The sequence below is a fragment of the Nerophis lumbriciformis genome, linkage group LG16, assembly GCF_033978685.3.
Source record: "Nerophis lumbriciformis linkage group LG16, RoL_Nlum_v2.1, whole genome shotgun sequence".
Taxonomy (NCBI): domain Eukaryota; kingdom Metazoa; phylum Chordata; class Actinopteri; order Syngnathiformes; family Syngnathidae; genus Nerophis; species Nerophis lumbriciformis.
This window is the reverse complement of record NC_084563.2, coordinates 12,950,171-12,972,658: the sequence shown is the minus strand read 5'-3', so window position 1 is coordinate 12,972,658 and position 22,488 is coordinate 12,950,171. Positions and strand designations below refer to the sequence as shown.

The following is a 22,488-nucleotide window of genomic DNA, read 5'->3' as shown; positions in this document are numbered from 1 at the left end:
AAATTAGGAGTCCTGAAAATGTCGTGCTATATTTTCTTATCCTCAGGCAGACGAGGTGCGTATGCGGTGTCACGATGCCATCTAGTGTACGTAGTTGTAACTACATACTCCGTCCCACATTCTGTTTACAAAAATATATGTTTGTGCGAGGGTAACAGGGAGCAGTAAATCTATTTGTGGCGGTCCGTTACTAATAAATGTATGTATTGGAAACACTAATTATGGTATAGACCAGCAGAGAGGTCAATCTTTATTACACGTTTCGTTTAGAAAAAAAAATTAGGTACAAATTGCTAGCTTCCACTTGACATTGCTTCTCATCTTCGGTGGAGAGGACACTTCTACATCTGTCAGAAAACAAAAATACCTCATTTTAGATGATTCAAATACCTGCTCGATGTGGGAGGCAACGTTAGAATCGTGAGATGATTTTAAAAAGACCTTGAGACGTTGTAGGCGTCTGCTGCTGGAAGGAAGCCATGATGCTGTTTGCCGTCGAGTTTGGTCCAGTCAGCTAAAAAAAACAATGAACCGGTTTGATGCTAAATTTCAAAGCATCACCAAAACACACCTTTTTATGGCGAGATCAGGAGGAATTTTCGTGTCTAATGTTGAGAAGGTTGAGAAACGTGAAAGGAGTTATAAATAATAAAAGGAATCATTTAGCTCAGGGGTGTCAAATTAATTTTAGATGGGGGGCCACATGGAGAAAAATGTACTCCCAAGTGGGCCGGACAGGTAAAATCACGGCACGATAAGTTAAAAATAAAGACAACCTCAGATTGTTTTCTTTGTCTAAAAATAGAACTACCTACTCAGTGGCCTAGTAGTTAGAGTGTCCGTCGTGAGTTCAAACCCCGGCCGAGTCATGCCAAAGACTATAAAAATGGGACCCATTACCTCCCTGCTTGGCACTCAGCATCAAGGGGTTGGAATTGGGGGTTAAATCACCAAAAATGATTCCCGAGCGCGGCCACCGCTGCTGCTCACTGCTCCCCTCACCTCCCAGGGGGTGAACAAGGGTGATGGGTCAAATGCAGAGAATAATTTCGCCACACCTAGTGTGTGTGTGTGACAATCATTGCTACTTTAACTTTTTAACAAGCATATTCTGAAACTGTACAAATCATAATGTTGTTGTTTTTTTTACACTTACATGTTGCGGTTGATAGTATTCTACCTTTTATTTGTCGTTATTTATACTTTCTGAATAAATTATGTGATAATGTTCATCAGTCAACTCATTGGTGTTCATTTTCAATCTATCAAGATAAAAAAAAAAATTAAAATACAAAATATATTTATGTAGTTTGCTCATTTTCCTCGACTGTTGCAATAACATGGTTTATTTTTGTTTATATGTAGCATCATCTACAAAGATACAAAGAACTGCTATTGTGACATCCAGTGGACACATTCAGAACAGCAGTTTCTTTCATTCAAAAATGTTCTGCTCATTTTTATACTTAGCAAACTCATCAGATAAAACCTGTTGACGGGCCTGATCCGTACGTTTGACACCCCTGATTTAGCTCCTCATCAGTCACACAATTAATTACCGGAGCGTTGCTGCTCTGCAGGCTCGGAGTCCAAATTTGGGCTATGGCCTCCTCCATCGTGCGCAGAGCTTCCTCAAAGACGAGCTGCAGCTTCTCGGCTTGTTTGTCGAAGCGGAAGAGGACGAGCGCCTTGAGCAGCGCCTGCACCTCCTCTGCAACGGAGGACGACAACAATCAGACCACGACATCTCTGACAGAGCCTTCAGACAAAAAGCAGGGTACTAGGGCTGGACAATTAATCACATGGCTTCTCGCGATGATAAAAAAAAAAAAAAAAAAGATTATGGTAATAGGACGTGCATGTAAATTCCGTAGCTTGTGACGGTGGAACAGATGAGGAGCGAATGAATACAAACAGAGCAAGTCTATTAGAAGTTGGGGATGTCACGACATTTATTATTTGACACAGCGCGAGTACCGTATTTTTCGGATTAAAAGTCACAGTTTTTTTCATAGTTTGGCCGGGGGTGCGATTTATACTCTGGAGCGACTTATGTGTGAAATTATTGACTCATTACCGTAAAATATCAAATATTATTATTTTATAGAAGAGGAAGCGGCGCATTGTCTACCTTTGGAGTTGGCAGAGTTGTTTAGAAGCGACACAGAGGAAGAAGATTTCATGGGATTTAGCGATTAGGAGTGACAGATTGTTTGATAAACGTATAGCATGTTCTATATGTTATAGTTATTTGAATGACTCTTATCATAATATGTCACGTTAACATACCAGTTGGTTATTTATGCCTCATATAACGTACACTTATTCAGCCTGTTGTTCACTATTCTTTATTTATTATAAATTGCCTTTCAAATGTCTATTCTTGGTGTTGGGTTTTATCAAATACATTTCCCCCAAAAATGCGACTTATATATGTTTTTTTTCCTTCTTTATTATGCATTTTCGGCCGGTGCGACTTATACTCCGGAGCTACTTATACTCCGAAAAATACGGTATTTATAGCGGCGCCGTGATCACAAGCTTGTGGGCCAATGTTGACATCATCGACTGATAAGCTGCTTCCTCGTTTCCTTGCTGGTCAAACTTGATTACCGGACTTGGGAATTGTAGTTAGGAATACGAGCATCGTGACACCTCTAAACCGTATTTTTCGGACTATAAGTCGCAGTTTTTTTTCATAGTTTGGCCGGTCGGGGGTGCGACTTATGTGTGAAATTATTAACACATTGCCGTAAAATATCAAATAATATTATTTAGCTCATTCACGTAAGAGACTAGACGTATAAGATTTCATGGGATTTAGCGATTAGGAGTGACAGATTGTTTGGTAAACGTATAGCATGTTCTATATGTTATAGTTATTTGAATGACTCTTACCATAATATGTTACGTTAACATACCAGTTGGTTATTTATGCCTCATATAACGTACACTTATTCAGCCTGTTGTTCACTATTCTTTATTTATTTTAAATTGCCTTTCAAATGTCTATTCTTGGTGTTGGCTTTTATCAATTTTATACTCCAGCGCAACTTATATATGTTTTTTTCCTTCTTTGTTATGCATTTTCAGCCGGTGCGACTTATACTCCGGTGCGACTTTTACTCCGAAAAATACGGTACACTTAATCAACTAAACTCAACAAAAAAAAGTAAAGTCCATTGATTTCCGCATTTACGTAAACATTAATTGGCCAATAAAACGAAATCTGCCGTTGAACTCAAAATAATATTACGGAAATTGACATAAATGTGAGTGAAATGTTGTCATTGTGAGGAGAAAAAACATTTGTTTGGAAAAAGAATGTCCTGTATCACTCATTTATCCCCGACACACTCAGCCGCCCCGTCCTGAACTAAACAATGTTGATACGGCCACCTGAAACAGCGACAAAACTACAAAGCTAAAGCTAGCAAGGACAATCCATACACCCAAAAACACATCTCATCTGCTTGTGTGGTTGTGAACGACATCATGGATGTAACATCAATGTACAAACAGTAGCTGAAACTTGAGAGGCACTCTTTTTTTTTTCTTTTTTTTTTAAAGCCTCAAATTGTCCCTTATTGTCAAGCTGAGAGCAACAGCACACTTCCTCCGTCACAATAATAGCTCGGTGCGCCATATCCGGTCTGACTGCGCTAACAAAATAAAAGGTTTCAAAAAGTACTTGACACATTCATGTACTTAAAGCACTTATTGATACATGTACACAATTATTATGCTTTGACCTAAAATACTGGTCAAAATTGTCCAAAGATAAATGTGAGGATTTTTGCGATTAATTAATAATTTAGTTGACACAAAAGCACACTATGGTAGTAAAATAAGGGTAAAAGGTAAAAACCTAATGTTTTTTTTTATATTGCTATTGTAGCAATGTATGTACCGTATTTTTCGGACTATAAGTCGCAGTTTTTTTCATAGTTTGGCCGGGGGTGCGACTTATACTCAGGAGCGACTTATGTGTGAAATTATTAACACATTACCATAAAATATCAAATAATATCATTTATCTCATTCATGTAAGAGACTAGACGTATAAGATTTCATGGGATTTAGCGATTAGGAGTGACAGATTGTTTGGTAAACGTATAGCATGTTCTATATGTTATAGTTATTTGAATGACTCTTACCATAATATGTTACGTTAACATACCAGTTGGTTATTTATGCCTCATATAACGTACACTTATTCAGCCTGTTGTTCACTATTCTTTATTTATTTTAAATTGCCTTTCAAACGTCTATTCTTGGTGTTGGCTTTTATCAAATAAATTTCCCCCCAAAATGCGACTTATACTCCAGCGCAACTTATATATGTTTTTTTCCTTCTTTGTTATGCATTTTCAGCCGGTGCGACTTATACTCCGTTGCGACTTTTACTCCGAAAAATACGGTACACCTAATCAACTAAACTCAACAAAAAAAAGTAAAGTCCATTGATTTCCACATTTACGTAAACATTAATTGGCCAATAAAACGAAATCTGCCGTTGAACTCAAAATAATATTACGGAAATTGACATAAATGTGAGTGAAATGTTGTCATTGTGAGGAGAAAAAACATTTGTTTGGGAAAAGAATGTCCTGTATCACTCATTTATCCCCGACACACTCAGCCGCCCCGTCCTGAACTAAACAATGTTGATACGGCCACCTGAAACAGCGACAAAACTACAAAGCTAAAGCTAGCAAGGACAATCCATACACCCAAAAACACATCTCATCTGCTTGTGTGGTTGTGAACGACATCATGGATGTAACATCAATGTACAAACAGTAGCTGAAACTTGAGAGGCACTCTTTTTTTTCTCTTTTTTTTTTAAAGCCTCAAATTGTCCCTTATTGTCAAGCTGAGAGCAACAGCACACTTCCTCCGTCACAATAATAGCTCGGTGCGCCATATCCGGTCTGACTGCGCTAACAAAATAAAAGGTTTCAAAAAGTACTTGACACATTCATGTACTTAAAGCACTTATTGATACATGTACACAATTATTATGCTTTGACCTAAAATACTGGTCAAAATTGTCCAAAGATAAATGTGAGGATTTTTGCGATTAATTAATAATTTAGTTGACACAAAAGCACACTATGGTAGTAAAATAAGGGTAAAAGGTAAAAACCTAATGTTTTTTTTTATATTGCTATTGTAGCAATGTATGTACCGTATTTTTCGGACTATAAGTCGCAGTTTTTTTCATAGTTTGGCCGGGGGTGCGACTTATACTCAGGAGCGACTTATGTGTGAAATTATTAACACATTACCATAAAATATCAAATAATATCATTTATCTCATTCATGTAAGAGACTAGACGTATAAGATTTCATGGGATTTAGCGATTAGGAGTGACAGATTGTTTGGTAAACGTATAGCATGTTCTATATGTTATAGTTATTTGAATGACTCTTACCATAATATGTTACGTTAACATACCAGTTGGTTATTTATGCCTCATATAACGTACACTTATTCAGCCTGTTGTTCACTATTCTTTATTTATTTTAAATTGCCTTTCAAACGTCTATTCTTGGTGTTGGCTTTTATCAAATAAATTTCCCCCCAAAATGCGACTTATACTCCAGCGCAACTTATATATGTTTTTTTCCTTCTTTGTTATGCATTTTCAGCCGGTGCGACTTATACTTCGTTGCGACTTTTACTCCGAAAAATACGGTACACCTAATCAACTAAACTCAACAAAAAAAAGTAAAGTCCATTGATTTCCACATTTACGTAAACATTAATTGGCCAATAAAACGAAATCTGCCGTTGAACTCAAAATAATATTACGGAAATTGACATAAATGTGAGTGAAATGTTGTCATTGTGAGGAGAAAAAACATTTGTTTGGGAAAAGAATGTCCTGTATCACTCATTTATCCCCGACACACTCAGCCGCCCCGTCCTGAACTAAACAATGTTGATACGGCCACCTGAAACAGCGACAAAACTACAAAGCTAAAGCTAGCAAGGACAATCCATACACCCAAAAACACATCTCATCTGCTTGTGTGGTTGTGAACGACATCATGGATGTAACATCAATGTACAAACAGTAGCTGAAACTTGAGAGGCACTCTTTTTTTTCTCTTTTTTTTTTAAAGCCTCAAATTGTCCCTTATTGTCAAGCTGAGAGCAACAGCACACTTCCTCCGTCACAATAATAGCTCGGTGCGCCATATCCGGTCTGACTGCGCTAACAAAATAAAAGGTTTCAAAAAGTACTTGACACATTCATGTACTTAAAGCACTTATTGATACATGTACACAATTATTATGCTTTGACCTAAAATACTGGTCAAAATTGTCCAAAGATAAATGTGAGGATTTTTGCGATTAATTAATAATTTAGTTGACACAAAAGCACACTATGGTAGTAAAATAAGGGTAAAAGGTAAAAACCTAATGTTTTTTTTTATATTGCTATTGTAGCAATGTATGTACCGTATTTTTCGGACTATAAGTCGCAGTTTTTTTCATAGTTTGGCCGGGGGTGCGACTTATACTCAGGAGCGACTTATGTGTGAAATTATTAACACATTACCGTAAAATATCAAATAATATCATTTATCTCATTCATGTAAGAGACTAGACGTATAAGATTTCATGGGATTTAGCGATTAGGAGTGACAGATTGTTTGGTAAACGTATAGCATGTTCTATATGTTATAGTTATTTGAATGACTCTTACCATAATATGTTACGTTAACATACCAGTTGGTTATTTATGCCTCATATAACGTACACTTATTCAGCCTGTTGTTCACTATTCTTTATTTATTTTAAATTGCCTTTCAAACGTCTATTCTTGGTGTTGGCTTTTATCAAATAAATTTCCCCCCAAAATGCGACTTATACTCCAGCGCAACTTATATATGTTTTTTTCCTTCTTTGTTATGCATTTTCAGCCGGTGCGACTTATACTCCGGTGCGACTTTTACTCCGAAAAATACGGTACACCTAATCAACTAAACTCAACAAAAAAAAGTAAAGTCCATTGATTTCCACATTTACGTAAACATTAATTGGCCAACAAAACGAAATCTGCCGTTGAACTCAAAATAATATTACGGAAATTGACATAAATGTGAGTGAAATGTTGTCATTGTGAGGAGAAAAAACATTTGTTTGGGAAAAGAATGTCCTGTATCACTCATTTATCCCCGACACACTCAGCCGCCCCGTCCTGAACTAAACAATGTTGATACGGCCACCTGAAACAGCGACAAAACTACAAAGCTAAAGCTAGCAAGGACAATCCATACACCTAAAAACACATCTCATCTGCTCGTGTGGTTGTGAACGACATCATGGATGTAACATCAATGTACAAACAGTGGCTGAAACTTGAGAGGCACTCTTTATTTATTTATTTATTTTTTAAAAGCCTCAAATTGTCCCTTATTGTCAAGCTGAGAGCAACAGCACACTTCCTCCGTCACAATAATAGCTCGGTGCGCCATATCCGGTCTGACTGCGCTAACAAAGTAAAAGGTTTCAAAAAGTACTTGACCAATGTTCCCTCTAATTGTTCATGTGTGTGAGCAAACACAAAAACTCCCTGAGCAGCACACCTGTCTCAAACCAATCTTTTCTAATAACACTCAAATGAGAGGAGTCATTTTCATGAGATTATTTTGTAATATTAGTGATTTGGCCCACTTGTAATGAAAATAAAAGTTAAAATTATATTTACTTATTAATGAAATATATGTTTTTGTTAACAAGTTAAAGGTGTTTAATGATAATACAAGCATGTTTAACACATATAGTTAATATTGTTAATACATTAAAGGTGTTTAATGATAATACAAGTATGTTTAACACATATAGTTAATATTGTTAACAAGTTAAAGGTGTTTAAAGATAATACAAGCATGTTTAACACTTATACCGGTAGTTAATATTGGTAATAAGTTAAAGGTGTTTAAAGATAATACAAGCATGTTTAACACATATAATTAATATTGTTAACAAATTAAAGGTGTTTAAAAATAATACAAGCATGTTTAACACATATAGTTAATATTGTTAACAAGTTAAAGGTGTTTAAAGATAATACAAGCATGTTTAACACATATAGTTAATAAGTTAAAAGTGTTTAAAGATAATACAAGCATGTTTAACACATATAGATTCCTTTCTTTCATGAAGACAAGAATATAAGTTTGTGTATTACCTGATTCTGATGACTTGCATTGATTGGACAGTGGTGATGATAACGTCCGCATTTTCGAATGGAGGAGAAAAAAAGTCCTCCTTTCTGTCCAATACCACATGAAAGTGGTTGGTTTTTGGCATCTTATTTATCCAGCTTCCGTACTCCTTTGTATACACTTTACAAGAAATACATTGTCTCCAAACTCCGTAGCTCTTATTTTGGTAGCGCAGGCAGGATGAAGCAGAGCTTTTATTGTGCAACTGTGCAGTCGGTCTTTGGAGTTTTGACGACAGGTACGGCGCCAGAGTCTGTTGAAATAAAGTGTTATTCGCCTTCCTGTCGGTAATTTTAATGAGCTGGCAGCAGCCAGCGTCATCTCAGAAGACCCTCGGGTGCCGTGAATGTCAATCAAGTGACGAAAGTGACGTCATAGTGAAGATTTATGATCGCTCATTTTTAGGACTATTTTTTTAATGCCTGGCTGGTGATCGACTGACACACCCTCCACGATCGACTGGTACCTCGCGATCGACGTAATGAGCACCCCTGATTTACACAATGATTATGCTTTGACCTAAAATACTGGTCAAAACTGTCCAAAGATGTATTGTTCCGATAAATGTGAGGATTTTTGCATTTAATGAATAATTTAGTTGACACAAAAGCACACTATGGTAGTAAAATAAGGGTAAAAGGTAAAAACCTAATGTTTTTTTTTATATTGCTATTGTTATTTAAATGTATACCATATTTTTCGGAGTATAAGTCGCACCGGAGTATAAGTCGCGCCTTCTGAAAATGCATAATAAAGAAGGAAAAAAACATATATAAGTCGCACTGGAGCCCGGCCAAACTATGAAAAAAACTGCGACTTATAGTCCGAAAAATACGGTAATTACAATTATTATTTTACTTGTTGTGGTTTATTCGTTATTAATTTGTCAAGTTAAGTTTTGGTGGTACAATAAATACTCGTTTTTCAAATTAATGAATAATCGTGTTCTTAATCGTGATTACAATACCAATCAAAAATAATCGTGATTATTATTTTTGCCATAATCGTCCAGCCCTACAAGGTGCAGTTGTGCGTGGTCACCTCTCATCTTGTCCGCTGTGGTGATGATCTCTCCGAGTGCAAACATCAGAGCTCGGTCCTCCATTGGACTTCCTTCCTTCAGACTCAGCTTCTTCCTCTCAGCCTTCCGTCGGTTCTTTGAAGACCTCCTGCATCAAACCACACTTTCATCAGCTTACATGTGCGCTAAATTACAACCTCCTGTGTGTACGCCCACAAACACTAGACTAGATAATATTGTGCTTTTAAAAAGACTATTACAAGAGAGTAAGTCACGTGACATGGCTCTCTTCGCCAATTAATCAGGCACAACGTAAACACTAAGTAGTTAGGGGGTAACTAGTGACTAAATAGAACTGAAATATGACTTTTATTAGACATTCTTACAGTGTAGAGGCAAACAGACAAAGGCAAGTCAAGAAGATGTCACAAACAAATTATTCAGCAATGACGTAGAGCAGGCCTGGGCAATTATTTTGACTCGGGGGGCCAAATTTAGAGAAAAAAATGTGTCTGGGGGCCGGTGTATCTAATACAAAACCTCACAATATTGTCTGATTGAATGCTAAAAACGTTATGACAGACCGCCTTAAAAAACGGAATGGAATTTAAAATATTTTTACTGAATGAAACACCCAGAATGTACATAAAAAATAAAGAATGTGGGATTTACAATATTAATTACCGTATTTTTCGGAATATTTCATGGGATTTAGCGATTAGGAGTGACAGATTGTTTGGTAAACGTATAGCATGTTCTATATGTTATAGTTATTTGAATGACTCTTACCATAATATGTTACGTTAACATACCAGTTGGTTATTTATGCCTCATATAACGTACACTTATTCAGCCTGTTGTTCACTATTCTTTATTTATTTTAAATTGCCTTTCAAATGTCTATTCTTGGTGTTGGGTTTTATCAAATAAATTTCCCCAAAAAATGCGACTTATACTCCAGTGCGACTTATGTTTTTTTCCTTCTTTATTATGCATTTTCGGCCGGTGCGACTTATACTCTGAAAAATACGGTATTCCTTTTTTTTTTGTCAATGAGTAGGGGTGTGAATCTTTGGGCACCTAATGATTCGATTCAGTTCAGAATCAATTCTCGATTCAAACAGATTCTTGCAATGTATAACAATTATAATGAAACTTTTTCAACCAGGTTACAGGTGAGAAAAGCTCCTTTTGGTTGCATGGAAATGGCCCAAAAATGTCTTCTTAAAAATTGATTCTTTAAAAAAAAAAATAAAAAAAAATAAAGTTTATTTCTTTAAATCAATTTTTGAAAATTAAATGGAAATGGCCCAAAAATGTCTTCTTAAAAATGGATTCTTTAAAAAAAAAAAAAGTTATTTCTTTAAATCAATATTTGAAAATTATGACTTTATTTAGAACCCGCATGACTAGGAATCGCCATTCGGATGTGGATCGGATTATGTGCACTTCTAAAAAGGAGTGCTGTCAAATGATTATTTTTCGAAATCAGATTAGTCACACTTTTGAATTGTGATTAATTACAGTTAAATAAATACTTACACAACTTAAATAGACCTAAGAAAAGACCCCGATATTTTGACACAAATGCAAATTTGTCATCAGAATTTCACACGCAAAATTTGTTTATGTTTTACCTGAATGTATGTGATTTATTTGCTTAAAACCTGGTAAATGTACTATCTAAAGTCCAGTCTGGGTTTATTTTGAAGCTAATTGACCTTATAACAACCCACGCCACCCCTCAGGAAACCATTTGTGGTTAATGTAAAAGGAGCTCAAAATAAATTAATGGAAAAAATAATACATTAAAAAATCCTATTAAACTATGTGATTAATCTGCAATTATACATGATTAATGCAATATTTGTTTGTGATTAATCACATGAGTTAATTTGTCATTTTTGACAGCCCGAAGCAAAATAAAACACAAAAATACATGTTTGAGCTCTTTGTCAAGGACTGAAGTTTGGTTTTAAAGATAATAAAAATTGAATGTCCCCAGAGGGTTAGTATCACACATCAATATGCAATCTTTTAGATAGCAGTGAGTATTAAATATTGAAGGTTTTTGAATTTGTCGTTGCCTTACGAGGAGATGCGTGAGTTGCTGTGCGAGTACTTTGATCCGCTCATCACACTGCTGGCCTCAGAGTAGAGCTCGGCGTCCGCACAGTCGGGACCGTCCTCATCTTGAAGGCAGAGGATATTTGGAGGTTACCATGGCGACCACAACCGTACCACCGCAGCGTCGCTTTCTCACCCAGCAAGCTCAGCCTGGCCTTCTCTTTCTGCTCCTGCACCAGCGCCAGCCGGGCTCTGTGTCGCGTGAAGGTGGCCGCCTGCGTCTCCACAAAGAGCGTCTGAGCGCTGGCCGCTGTCGCGCGGAGAAAACGTCAAGAAAAAGTTGGAAAGAACTTGGCGGCGGGATCCGAAATAGGTACCATTGAGCAGGGCGGGTTTCAGGTCCGTCTCTGTGATGTCTGCTCTGTCGTGCATGTGAATCTGCAGCACACAAACGTGAATGAACACTAAAAGAAAGCAAAATGGTGATCAATGTTTATAGTTTCATTTCACTAACCAGTCGGAGCGCCTCCTCCCACACTGCGCCGGTGATCAGAGCCAAGATGGCCTCCTCGCAGTCCTACGTCGCCATAGGAACCACCATTAATAACAACTCCAGCTCGCAGGTACGTGGTATTAATTGCTTTTGTGAGCAGGATGGTGCTTAAAAATCCCCAATTTTAACTAATTTGGTCAATTTGAAGCATTTCTGGTGAAAGTCTGGTTAAAAGGTGCGGACAGTCTATATACTTTATTCTTATATAGCACTGTGCATATCTGCTTGTCTGACGTTGTCAGTCTACTCCAGGGCAGCTGTGGCTACAAATGTAGCTTACCACCACCAGGTGTGAAAGAATGATGGGTTCCCACTTCTCTGTGAGCGCTTTGAGTATCTAATAATAGAAAAGCGCGATATAAAATCTAATCCATTCTTATTATTTTTACGTTAACTATTTATACATTTTTCCTTCTCTTTGCTACTTTTGTTTTAGCTCTCTTTTTTAAATGGAGCTGTTCCGCGCCCTGCATGTTGAGATAGGGTTGCGGTGCATCTTCATGTTACGACATTCTGTGAACATGTCTGAGGTTAGCAGTTAGATCTTGGAGATAGCTGTAATGTCGTGAATAAAACAGCTCGTTGAGACGACTGGATTCCTTCTGTTATTGTTACTTTGACACATGGGACTCCAAACCATACTTTGGTTTTCGCTAATCTCATTTTAAAGCAGTGTTTTTCTACCTTTTTTTGAGCCAAGGCACATTTTTTGCGTTGAAAAATGCGGAGGCACACCACCAGCAGAAATCATTAAAAAATGAAACTCAGTTGACAGTAAAAAATCGTTGTAGCAATTGATGTATATGAATTCAAACCATAACCAAGCATGCATCAATATAACTCTTGTCACAAAGTAGGTGTACTGTCACCACCTGTCACATCACGCCGTGACTTATTTGGAGTTTTTTGCTGTTTTCCTGTGTGCAGTGTTTTAGTTCTTGTCTTGCGCTCCTATTTTAGTGGATTTTTCTCTTTTTTTGGTATTTTCCTGTAACAGTTTCATGTCTTCCTTTGAGCGATATTTCCCGCATCTACTTTGTTTTAGCAATCAAGAATATTTCAGTTGTTTTTATCCTTTTTTGTGGGGACGTTGTTGATTGTCATGTCATGTTCGGATGTACATTGTCTTTGCTCCACAGTAAGTCTTTGCTGTCGTCCAGCATTCATTTTTGTTTACTTTGTAGCCAGTTCAGTTTTAGTTTTGTTCTGCATAGCCTTCACTAAGCTTCAATGCCTTTTCTGAGGGGCATTCACCTTTTGTTTATTTTTGGTTTAAGCATTAGACACCTTTTTACCTGCACGCTGCCTCCCGCTGTTTCCGACATCTACAAAGCAATTAGCTACCTGCTACCACCTACTGATATGGAAGAGTATTACACGGTTACTCTGCGGAGCTCTAGACAGCATCGACCCTCAACACGTCATTTGCAGACTAATTACTGGTTTAAAAAAAATATCTTTGTCCCAAATTGATGAAACTAGATAATCTCCCATGGCACACCAGACTGTATCTCACGGCACACTAGTGTGCCGCGGCACAGTGGTTGAAAAACACTGTTTTAAAGCAACAAAGTCAACAGGATATTACGCTACTTCTGTACATGTTAAATGGGGGGAGACATCAGCAAGACAATGGCTTCATTCTGAGATGATTACATTTAGTCCCCCTCCACCACCAAAGTATAGCTGACGTCACAGACATGCGCAGTAAGGATAATTCTAACCCGGATTTCGGAAGAAGTGTTTTTATGCGCTATAAAGTTAAAAAGTTAAAGTAGCAATGATTGTCACACACACACTAGGTGTGGTGAAATTATTCTCTGCATTTGACCCATCACCCTTGATCACCCCCTGGAAGGTGAGGGGAGCAGTGAGCAGCAGCGGTGGCCGCGCCCGGGAATCATTTTTGGTGATTTAACCCCCAATTCCAACCCTTGATGCTGAGTGCCAAGCAGGGAGGCAATGGGTCCCATTTTTATAGTCTTTGGTATGACTCGGCCGGGATTTGAACTCACAACCTACCGATCTCAGGGCGGACACTCTAACCACTAGGCCACTGAGTAGGTATGATCTGAATCACTATCGCCATAAACCACCCGTCTTGATCGGAATGAAGTTTTGATCTGAGCGTGTGTGATCGGGTCAGAATATTCCGAATTAAGCATTTTTATTCTGGTTAGGCTTTTAATCCAATTAAATGTGTCCATGTGCACATATTTATCATACCTAACATTGTTCTCTCAAGGCAATTTCACTTGATTAAACCTTTTTTTTTATATCGAATCGGATTAATGTCGGTATCTGCCAACGCTCAAGGCTCCAATATCGTATTGGAAGTAAACACATTTTATCGGGACACTCCTAGTTTTATAAACTTATGTTTTCATTGGCATTTGTTAAAAAGAAGATGAAGCAAAAAATAAAATAAAGATTCCTGCAAAAATTTTAGGGCCAAGAAAAAAGCCATACAACTTTGGTGCAGATCTGGATAAAGATGAGGCCTGACTTTCTTTATTTCAGTCAATCCTAATTATTTGTCTTTGGCGTAGTAAAATTGAAGTCTTTGTTTACTATTTGAGCCAAATCAGGACAGTTGAGTAGGTCATTCTGGTTCTTACTTTGGCGTACTGGTCCAGCAGCAGTGCCGCCTCCGAGTAGCGTCGCTGTTCAGTCAGCTTCACTTTGAAGGGGGAATAATAGTACGGTTAAAAAAAAAAGATGAATACATAACACCGCGTGTTGCTGTGGTTACCTGCCAGGTCTCTGGCCAGCAGGGCCACCTGGTCTGGAGGCAGGGGGATCTGCTGGGCCACACAGATGGCGTTCCTCCAGCTGGCGCAGCTGGCGAAGGCCTGCAGGGCGCCAACGGGCTCGTGGCATCGCCATAGCAACAGGCCGGCTTGCTCCGCCTGCTGCTGTCCCATCAGGTGTTCGGCGTAAGCGCAGCTCAGAGCCTGAAGAGGTCAAGGTAACGTTCTTATTGTCTTTATTTGCTCCGTAAGTTACCTTTATGCTCATCATTTAGGAATATTCTTTTAACGCTGCAGCTATCCATTATTTTATTTGACATTATTAGTTTACATAAAAACACACTTAATAGCCTCAATGTGCATTTTAGGGGGAAATTGTTGAAATAAACAAAGATTTTTCTGCTTGCCCTAATCTTGATTATTTAAAAAAAAAAAACACAATAAAATTGCACTTTTAACATGTGCATTAATAAAAATAAAAAATTAAAACAAGTCATAATTTTACAGGAACAATGGCAGAATATTATGAGGGAAAGAATTATTAAAATTATTTAAAGTTCAATATATAAAGCCTATTACACTGCAAAAAGTCAGTGTTCAAAAACAAGAAAAAAAATACAAAAATTATGGGTATTTTATTTGAACTAAGCAAAATTATCTGCCAATAGAACAAGAAAATTCGGCTTGTCAAGACTTTCCAAAACAAGTAAAATTAGCTAACCTCAATGAACCCAAAAATACCTTAAAATAAGTATATTCTCACGAATAACAGGTGCACTTTTCTTGGTAGAAAAAACTTAGACCTTTTTGCTCAATATGTTGAAAAATATTCTTAAATTAAGTAAATGCGAGTGCCATTATCTTGACATAATGATATGCGCTCGGCATCATGATTTTTTTTTTTTCATGCTTGAAGTAAGAATTTATTACTTTAAAAAAGTAGTTTTATACTTGTGAGTGTTGATGACACAGCTTTGCATCAGTTGACATTCTAGTTTCACACATGTTTTACTCAATATAGGTCATCAAATCTCAGCAACAAGCTGTAATATCTTACTGAGATCATTTAGGACCAAAACCCTTAAAACAAGTAAAACACTAACAAAAAATCTGCTTAGGGAGAAGAATGATCTTATCAGACAGAAAATAAGCAAATATCACCCTTATTTGAGATATTTAATCTTACTTAGATTTCAGTGGGAAAGGGGTAGGATTAAATAAGCTTTGCTTCTTCCTACTCCTTTTCGGGCATGATGTAAAATGAAATGATATGAAATTGTGTGATGTATTATACTGTAAGTGTGTTCATGTTTGAAATAAACTAAAGAAAGAAAGAAAGAAAGAAAGTTTTTGCAGTGCACACACAAAGCCAAGAATGAATTTGCAATTTGTGGAGAATTAGGTTGGGAAACAAATGTATTACAACATGGATTAGGTCAAAAATATTATAGGAATAAAGTCATGATGAAAATAAATATTTTCAAAAATGCAAAAAACAAAAGGTTGAAAAGCTTATTCTAATACGTTTTTTTCTTGTTAAATCTATAAATTTCCTTGCATATAAACACAGTCTGGTTTTCAAAATGTAAAAAAACTGCCATAGCATTGTTTGATTATTTAGTATGTGGCCCTCGGTGGGAAAAGTTCAAACACATCTGTCCTGTATAGGAATGTAACAATATAATAATTTAATATCCCAGTTATCATCATTCAACGGTGTTGTTGAATGTGCTCAAAAAGTACTTACACGAAGACTGAAATCTTTTTACCAAAATAAATTAACACAATTAGAAAAGCCACTATTTGGCATGTTTTGTGTTTCTTGTGCTTCACTGACAGTGTTTGTCTTAATATTTTATCTGTTTTTTTTTTTAAATATTGGTTTGTACTGTGGCACATTAAGATGTATTTAAATGAAAACAGCATATCAAATAAAATAGATATTTTTATTATTTCTGCGTTGTGGCGTCCTACTCTATTCAGTGGTCCTTGAACGCACCGTAAAAACACCTCTGTCTTGTATTTCTCTGAGTATAGAACGATCAAAAAATAAAAAGCACAGGTTGTAGGTTCAATGTGCACAAGTGAATATCTTGGTTGCTCAGACAACAATGTGTTTATATAAGTTTAGACCGTGGTATGTATTTTCTTAATGGGGAAAGACGTTAATGGCGCCAGTCGTACTAGAACTGGCTTTTATTGTCATTTCACATTTAAGAACAACACAACTGTGGTTATACCGATGGGGGAAGCTGCCAGAGTGAGTTTATCAAAGGGCAATTATCAATCACAATGTTTCCATCATTTTATTTCAAAACAAAAACACTAACCGTAGGGAGTTTTACCGTGTTTATCATTCATACGGTTTATGGTTACATTCCTAGTCCTGTACAATCCTACCTTGGAGTGAATGCTGTCCGCAGGGTAAAGTCGCAGAGCTTCACTGTAGAGTTTCTGTTCATTCACCAGCTGCAAAGTCTCTGGAAAATGCTCTTCTCCTAAAAAAAAAGATCATAAACAAATTTAGTTTTCAACCCAGATATTATTATTACTATTAAGTAGGAATGTGCCAATTCCCGTGAAGAAGTGTGTGATCATTATTGCAGATTAATACATCTTAATGTTGATCGGGGCAGCGTGGTTCGGTTGGTGGAGCGGTCGTGCCAGCAACTTGAGGGTTCCAGGTTCGATCCCCGCTTCCGCCATCCTTGTCACTGCCGTTGTGTCCCCTTGAGCAAGACGCTTTACCCACCTGCTCCCACTGCCACCCACACTGGTTTAAATGTAGCTTAAAGATGCAGATAATGGGTTTCACCCTGTAAAGCGCTTTGAGTTTCTAGAAAAAGAGCGCTATGTAAATATAATTCACTTCACAAACTCTGGCTGACAAGCAGCTAGCATCTAATTACTGCAAGTGTCTCTATACACGGTGTGGAGCCGCTCCCCTAGGCTAATAATAATCACCTCCATTACGGAAAATAAGCTGCATTTCTTTGCATCTTAAGTAGGGCTGCCTCAGAGTAGTTGATCATTTGACGATTCCATTTGTAAGAGTCTGATTTGACTATCAACCGCTCAGTTGAATCATCAGAAATCCAGCCTCCCTCCTTCCTAAGGGGCAGGGAGGCCACTTAAGTACAATGTAAACCTTAATTTACAAAACACCACACAAGTAAACTCAATTTGCTTGGGAAATCTAAATCAGTGCAGAGCGCCAACATCGTATATAAACTCGCACTCTTTGCCGGAGAGACAACAACACTCTTTAGAATTTCTGATCAACATATGTTATGCATAATATTGTTCCTTCATCAAAATGTGTGGTTGGTGAGAAAATATTTACAGTATGGGGATGAGATTTCCCCGATAAAGCAGTGTTGAGTAGTACAGACAAAATGTAATGTAAATGTTGCAGTTTATGCATTTATGTACAAAATATAAAAATTAGGTTTCTTTCTCAAAATTGTGCAGCCCCAGAAAAGACTCTCAGATAGTAACCCATCCCCCCCTCCTCCTTTTCTCTTCACATCGTCCGCTGCTGCCAAGAGTCGCCAACAAGGTAGTTGATTTTATTTAATTTTGTAACTTTTTGTAATCATAACTAAAGTTCCGCGGGTGAATTATATAAAAACTCCCTACACCGGTAGTTTTACCGGTAAGCGCTTCCATAGCGAGTTTACTGACAGATATGTTAGAACTAGAGATGTCCGATAATGGCTTTTTTGCCGATATCCGATATTGTCCAACTCTTAATTACCGATTCCAATATCAACCGATACCGATATATACAGTCGTGGAATTAACACATTATTATGCCTAATTTTGTTGTGATGTCCCGCTGGATGCATTAAACAATGTAATAAGGTTTTCCAAAATAAATCAACTCAAGTTATGGAAAAAAATGCCAACATGGCACTGCCATATTTATTATTGAAGTCACAAAGTGCATTATTTTTCAAAACAGCAGCTTGGAATTTGGGACATGCTCTCCCTGAGAGAGCATGAGGAGGTTGAGGTGGGTGGGGTTGGGGGTGGTGGGGTTGAGGTGGGAGGGGTAGGGGGTAGCGGGGGGTGTATATTGTAGCGTCCCGGAAGAGTTAGTGCTGCAAGGGGTTCTGGGTATTTGTTCTGTTGTGTTTATGTTGTGTTACGGTGCGGATGTTCTCCCGAAATGTGTTTGTCATTCTTGTTTGGTGTGGGTTCACAGTGTGGCGCATATTTGTAACAGTGTTAAAGTTGTTTATACGGCCACCCTCAGTGTGACCTGTATGGCTGTTGACCAAGTATGCTTTGCATTCACTTGTGTGTGAAAAGCCGTAGATATTATGTGATTGGGCCGGCACGCAAAGGCAGTGCCTTTAAGGTTTATTGGCGATCTGGACTTCTCCCTACGTCCGTGTACACAGCGGCGTTTTAGAAAGTCAGAAATTTAACTTTTTGAAACCGATACCGATAATTTCCGATATTACATTTTAAAGCATTCATCGGCCGATAATATCGGCAGTCCGATATTATCGGACAGCCCTAGTTAGAACTTCACGCTACTTTATATTAGAAATGGCAACAGCGGAGGATGAATGTCCCTTAATAAGAAGATAGAGAAAAAGAAAAAGCTTATCGACTACGGTGTCAGCTCGGACGACAATGGCGGACGCGCGTGCATTTTTAGAACTCATGCAGACCCCAAATACACATCAGAAGTTAAGAAAAGTTGGTTTTGCACAATATTGCAAAACAATAACGCCAGGTAATGTCTCATAATAGGTGCCATTTTGCGGTCCTTATACACACCATAATAATACCGTACGTTGAAGCACAGTACGTCTGACTATGGTAGCCGTAATGCGCCGACAATTCATCAAGCGGTGCGGCTTCATAGCTTACCAAAGTCGCACTAAAACATTTTGACAGACTTTTGAGCGCCGTGTGTAATGTTCTATATTCTTAAAGGGGAATATTATCACCAGACCTATGTAAGCGTCAATATATACCTTGATGTTGCAGAAAAAAGACCATATAATTCTTTAACCGATTTCCGAACTCTAAATGGGTGAATTTTGGCGAATTAAACGCCTTTCTATTATTCGCTCTCGGAGCGATGACGTCACAACGTGACGTCACATCGGGAAGCAATCCGCCATTTTCTCAAACACATTACAAACACCGAGTCAAATCAGCTCTGTTATTTTCCGTTTTTTCAACTGTTTTCCATAACTTGGAGACATCATGCCTCGTCGGTGTGTTGTCGGAGGGTGTAACAACACGAACAGGGACGGATTCAAGTTGCACCAGTGGCCCAAAGATGCAAAAGTGGCAAGAAATTGGACGTTTGTTCCGCACACTTTACCGACGAAAGCTATGCTACGACAGAGATGGCAAGAATGTGTGGATATCCTGCGACACTCAAAGCAGATGCATTTCCAACGATAAAGTCAAAGAAATCTGCCGCCAGACCCCCAGGAAAAGAGAGCGGATGAGGGTATGTCTACAGAATATATTAATTGATGAAAACTGGGCTGTCTGCACTCTCAAAGTGCATGTTGTTGCCAAATGTATTTCATATGTTGTAAACCTAGTTCATAAATGTTAGTTTCCTTTAATACCAAACAAACACATACCAATCGTTGGTTAGAAGGCGATCGCCAAATTCGTCCTCGCTTTCTCCCGTGTCGCTGGCTGTCGTGTCGTTTTCGTCGGTTTCGCTTGCATACGGTTCAAACCGATATGGCTCAATAGCTTCAGTTTCTTCTTCAATTTCGTTTTCGCTACCTGCCTCCACACTGGATCATTTAAAGTTGTGGTGTAGTTTACTGGCGTCATATTGCAGTCTTACACGTATCTTTGTGTGACTGCCATCTGCTGGTCACACTTGTCATTACACTATGTACCAAATAAAATAGCTTCGAGGTCGGTAGGCACAACCAAAATTATTCCGTACATTAGGCGCGCTGTCGATTTTTGAGAAAATTAAATGATTTAAAGTGCGCCTTATAGTCCGAAAAATACAGTAATCTGAAGCATAAACCCCTGATCGGTACATCTCTATTACAAAGCATTGGACACGTCTTACCTACAGAAGGTGGAATGTGAAACCAATGTGGAGTTATTCCCCTTTTCTGATCTTGTGTCGACAAACTTCTACTGTATCAACCTGTCAGCTTCCCATCGAGCAATGCTCCATCCAGCTCACAAGAAGCTGGTCATGTGTGTTACACTCAAGTTTGGCGGTAGCTTGTGTGTTTGTGAGACATACGACTCACCACACTTGCTGAGGTGCACCAGCGCCTTGCTGTAGCGCTTCAGGTGTTTGTCGATGGTGTAGCGCTGGTAGTTGGCCTCCAGGCTCTTCAGCGTGTTCAAGAAGGGGAGGTACTCTTTGGGGTCCTGCACAACCAACGGGATGTCTCACTCCAACACGTATATAAAGCACAAAATTAAGTTTTCTACCTTTTGGGATTTCTCGGCCACCATGAGCACCAGGTCGAAGTCGTACGTGCCCAGCGAGTGTTCGTACAGGTCGTTGACGTTGACCAGGAAGAGGAGGTACTTTAGAGCCTCCTCAGCGCTCACCGCACCGTCTCCTTCAGGGGGGTTTACTAAACACCACATTAGGAACACAATATAGTACACCAGCTGTATTCAGGTGCTATGCACACATTTAGTGGACTCAAGACTCACTTCGAAGCTCGTGGACTTTCTGCAGAGCGATCTCCAGCTCGGGAACGGTTTTCTTCACGTGGGCCGTCAGTACGGACAGACAGAACCTGCGTATGAGGAATTGTACACGGTTAGCACACTTCCACACATCCACGTCTAACAGAGTAGAATAGAATAGAACAACATAGAATGCCTTTTATTGTCACTATGCACAGGTACAATGAGATTAAAAGCAACTCCAGTATGAATGAATGAATGAAATAAGTTTATTTCGGTCATATAATCAACCATTTTGTGTGATCAGTATAACAGCACAGATTATACATATTTAACAATCATACACATTTACACACAAAAAGAAAAGAAAAAGAATGACCGAAAAAGGAATAGGCTGAAGCCTTCACTGAAAATAAGATTATCTGGAACATCAACGTTAAAAAAAACCAATGGGATGAAAGTAATTGTTACTATATTTTATAATTTTCAATTATTTCGCCTTTCAAGGTTTTCTTAAACCTTAAATAACTACATGTCTTCAACTCATCACTGAGCTTGTTCCACCATTTAACTCCTAAAACTGAAATACATTTGTATTTTATATTCCTTCTTACTTTACCTATTTCAAAAATCCATATCCCCCGTACATTATAGTTTTCTACTCTTTTTTTAAATAAGTATCAGTGCGACAGTGTACAAATATGCAAAACATGGGAAGGAAAGAAAAGAAAATAGTGCAAAAGGAGGTAAGGTGCACAGTCCAGTCCTGAGAAGGAATGTTCTGAATGTGTTGTGTAAATATTATACTATATACATATATACAGAAGCATTCAGACTGTGGGTGGAAAGTAAGAATTGCACACAGAGAGGTGTATATTGTAGCCCGGAAGAGTTAGGGATGCAAGGGATTCTGGGTATTTGTTCTGTTGTGTTACGGTGCGGATGTTCTCCCGAAATGTGTTTGTCATTCTTGTTTGGTGTGGGTTCACAGTGTGGCGCATATTTGTAACAGTGTTAAAGTTGTTTATACGGCCACCCTCAGTGTGACCTGTATGGCATTTAACCAAGCAAGCCTTGCATTCACTTGTGTGTGTCAAAAGCCGTAGATATTATGTGATTGGGCCGGCACGCTGTTTGTATGGTGAAAAAGCGGACGCGTCGACAGGTTGTAGAGGACGCTAAATGCCATTAATATTGTT

General features: G+C 38.2%; 1 protein-coding gene across 1 annotated transcript in view; it reads right to left on the bottom strand.

The window, feature by feature from the left end:
* Positions 1 to 237: 237 nt before the first annotated feature.
* The window catches only part of elp1 (elongator acetyltransferase complex subunit 1), a 46,130-nt gene continuing 23,879 nt past the window's right edge, over positions 238 to 22,488 (bottom strand). Inside the window, exons 23-36 of the mRNA XM_061976620.1 lie at positions 21,314 to 21,399; positions 21,083 to 21,231; positions 20,896 to 21,019; positions 17,036 to 17,133; positions 14,638 to 14,839; positions 14,504 to 14,565; positions 11,847 to 11,909; positions 11,710 to 11,770; positions 11,529 to 11,642; positions 11,358 to 11,457; positions 9,286 to 9,413; positions 1,560 to 1,711; positions 442 to 514; positions 238 to 347 (exon numbers count right to left, since the gene is read on the bottom strand). Of these exons, the coding sequence (XP_061832604.1) occupies positions 280 to 347; positions 442 to 514; positions 1,560 to 1,711; positions 9,286 to 9,413; positions 11,358 to 11,457; positions 11,529 to 11,642; positions 11,710 to 11,770; positions 11,847 to 11,909; positions 14,504 to 14,565; positions 14,638 to 14,839; positions 17,036 to 17,133; positions 20,896 to 21,019; positions 21,083 to 21,231; positions 21,314 to 21,399 (1,480 nt within the window). The 3' untranslated portion in view covers positions 238 to 279. The remainder of the gene's footprint in view (positions 348 to 441; positions 515 to 1,559; positions 1,712 to 9,285; positions 9,414 to 11,357; positions 11,458 to 11,528; positions 11,643 to 11,709; positions 11,771 to 11,846; positions 11,910 to 14,503; positions 14,566 to 14,637; positions 14,840 to 17,035; positions 17,134 to 20,895; positions 21,020 to 21,082; positions 21,232 to 21,313; positions 21,400 to 22,488) is intronic.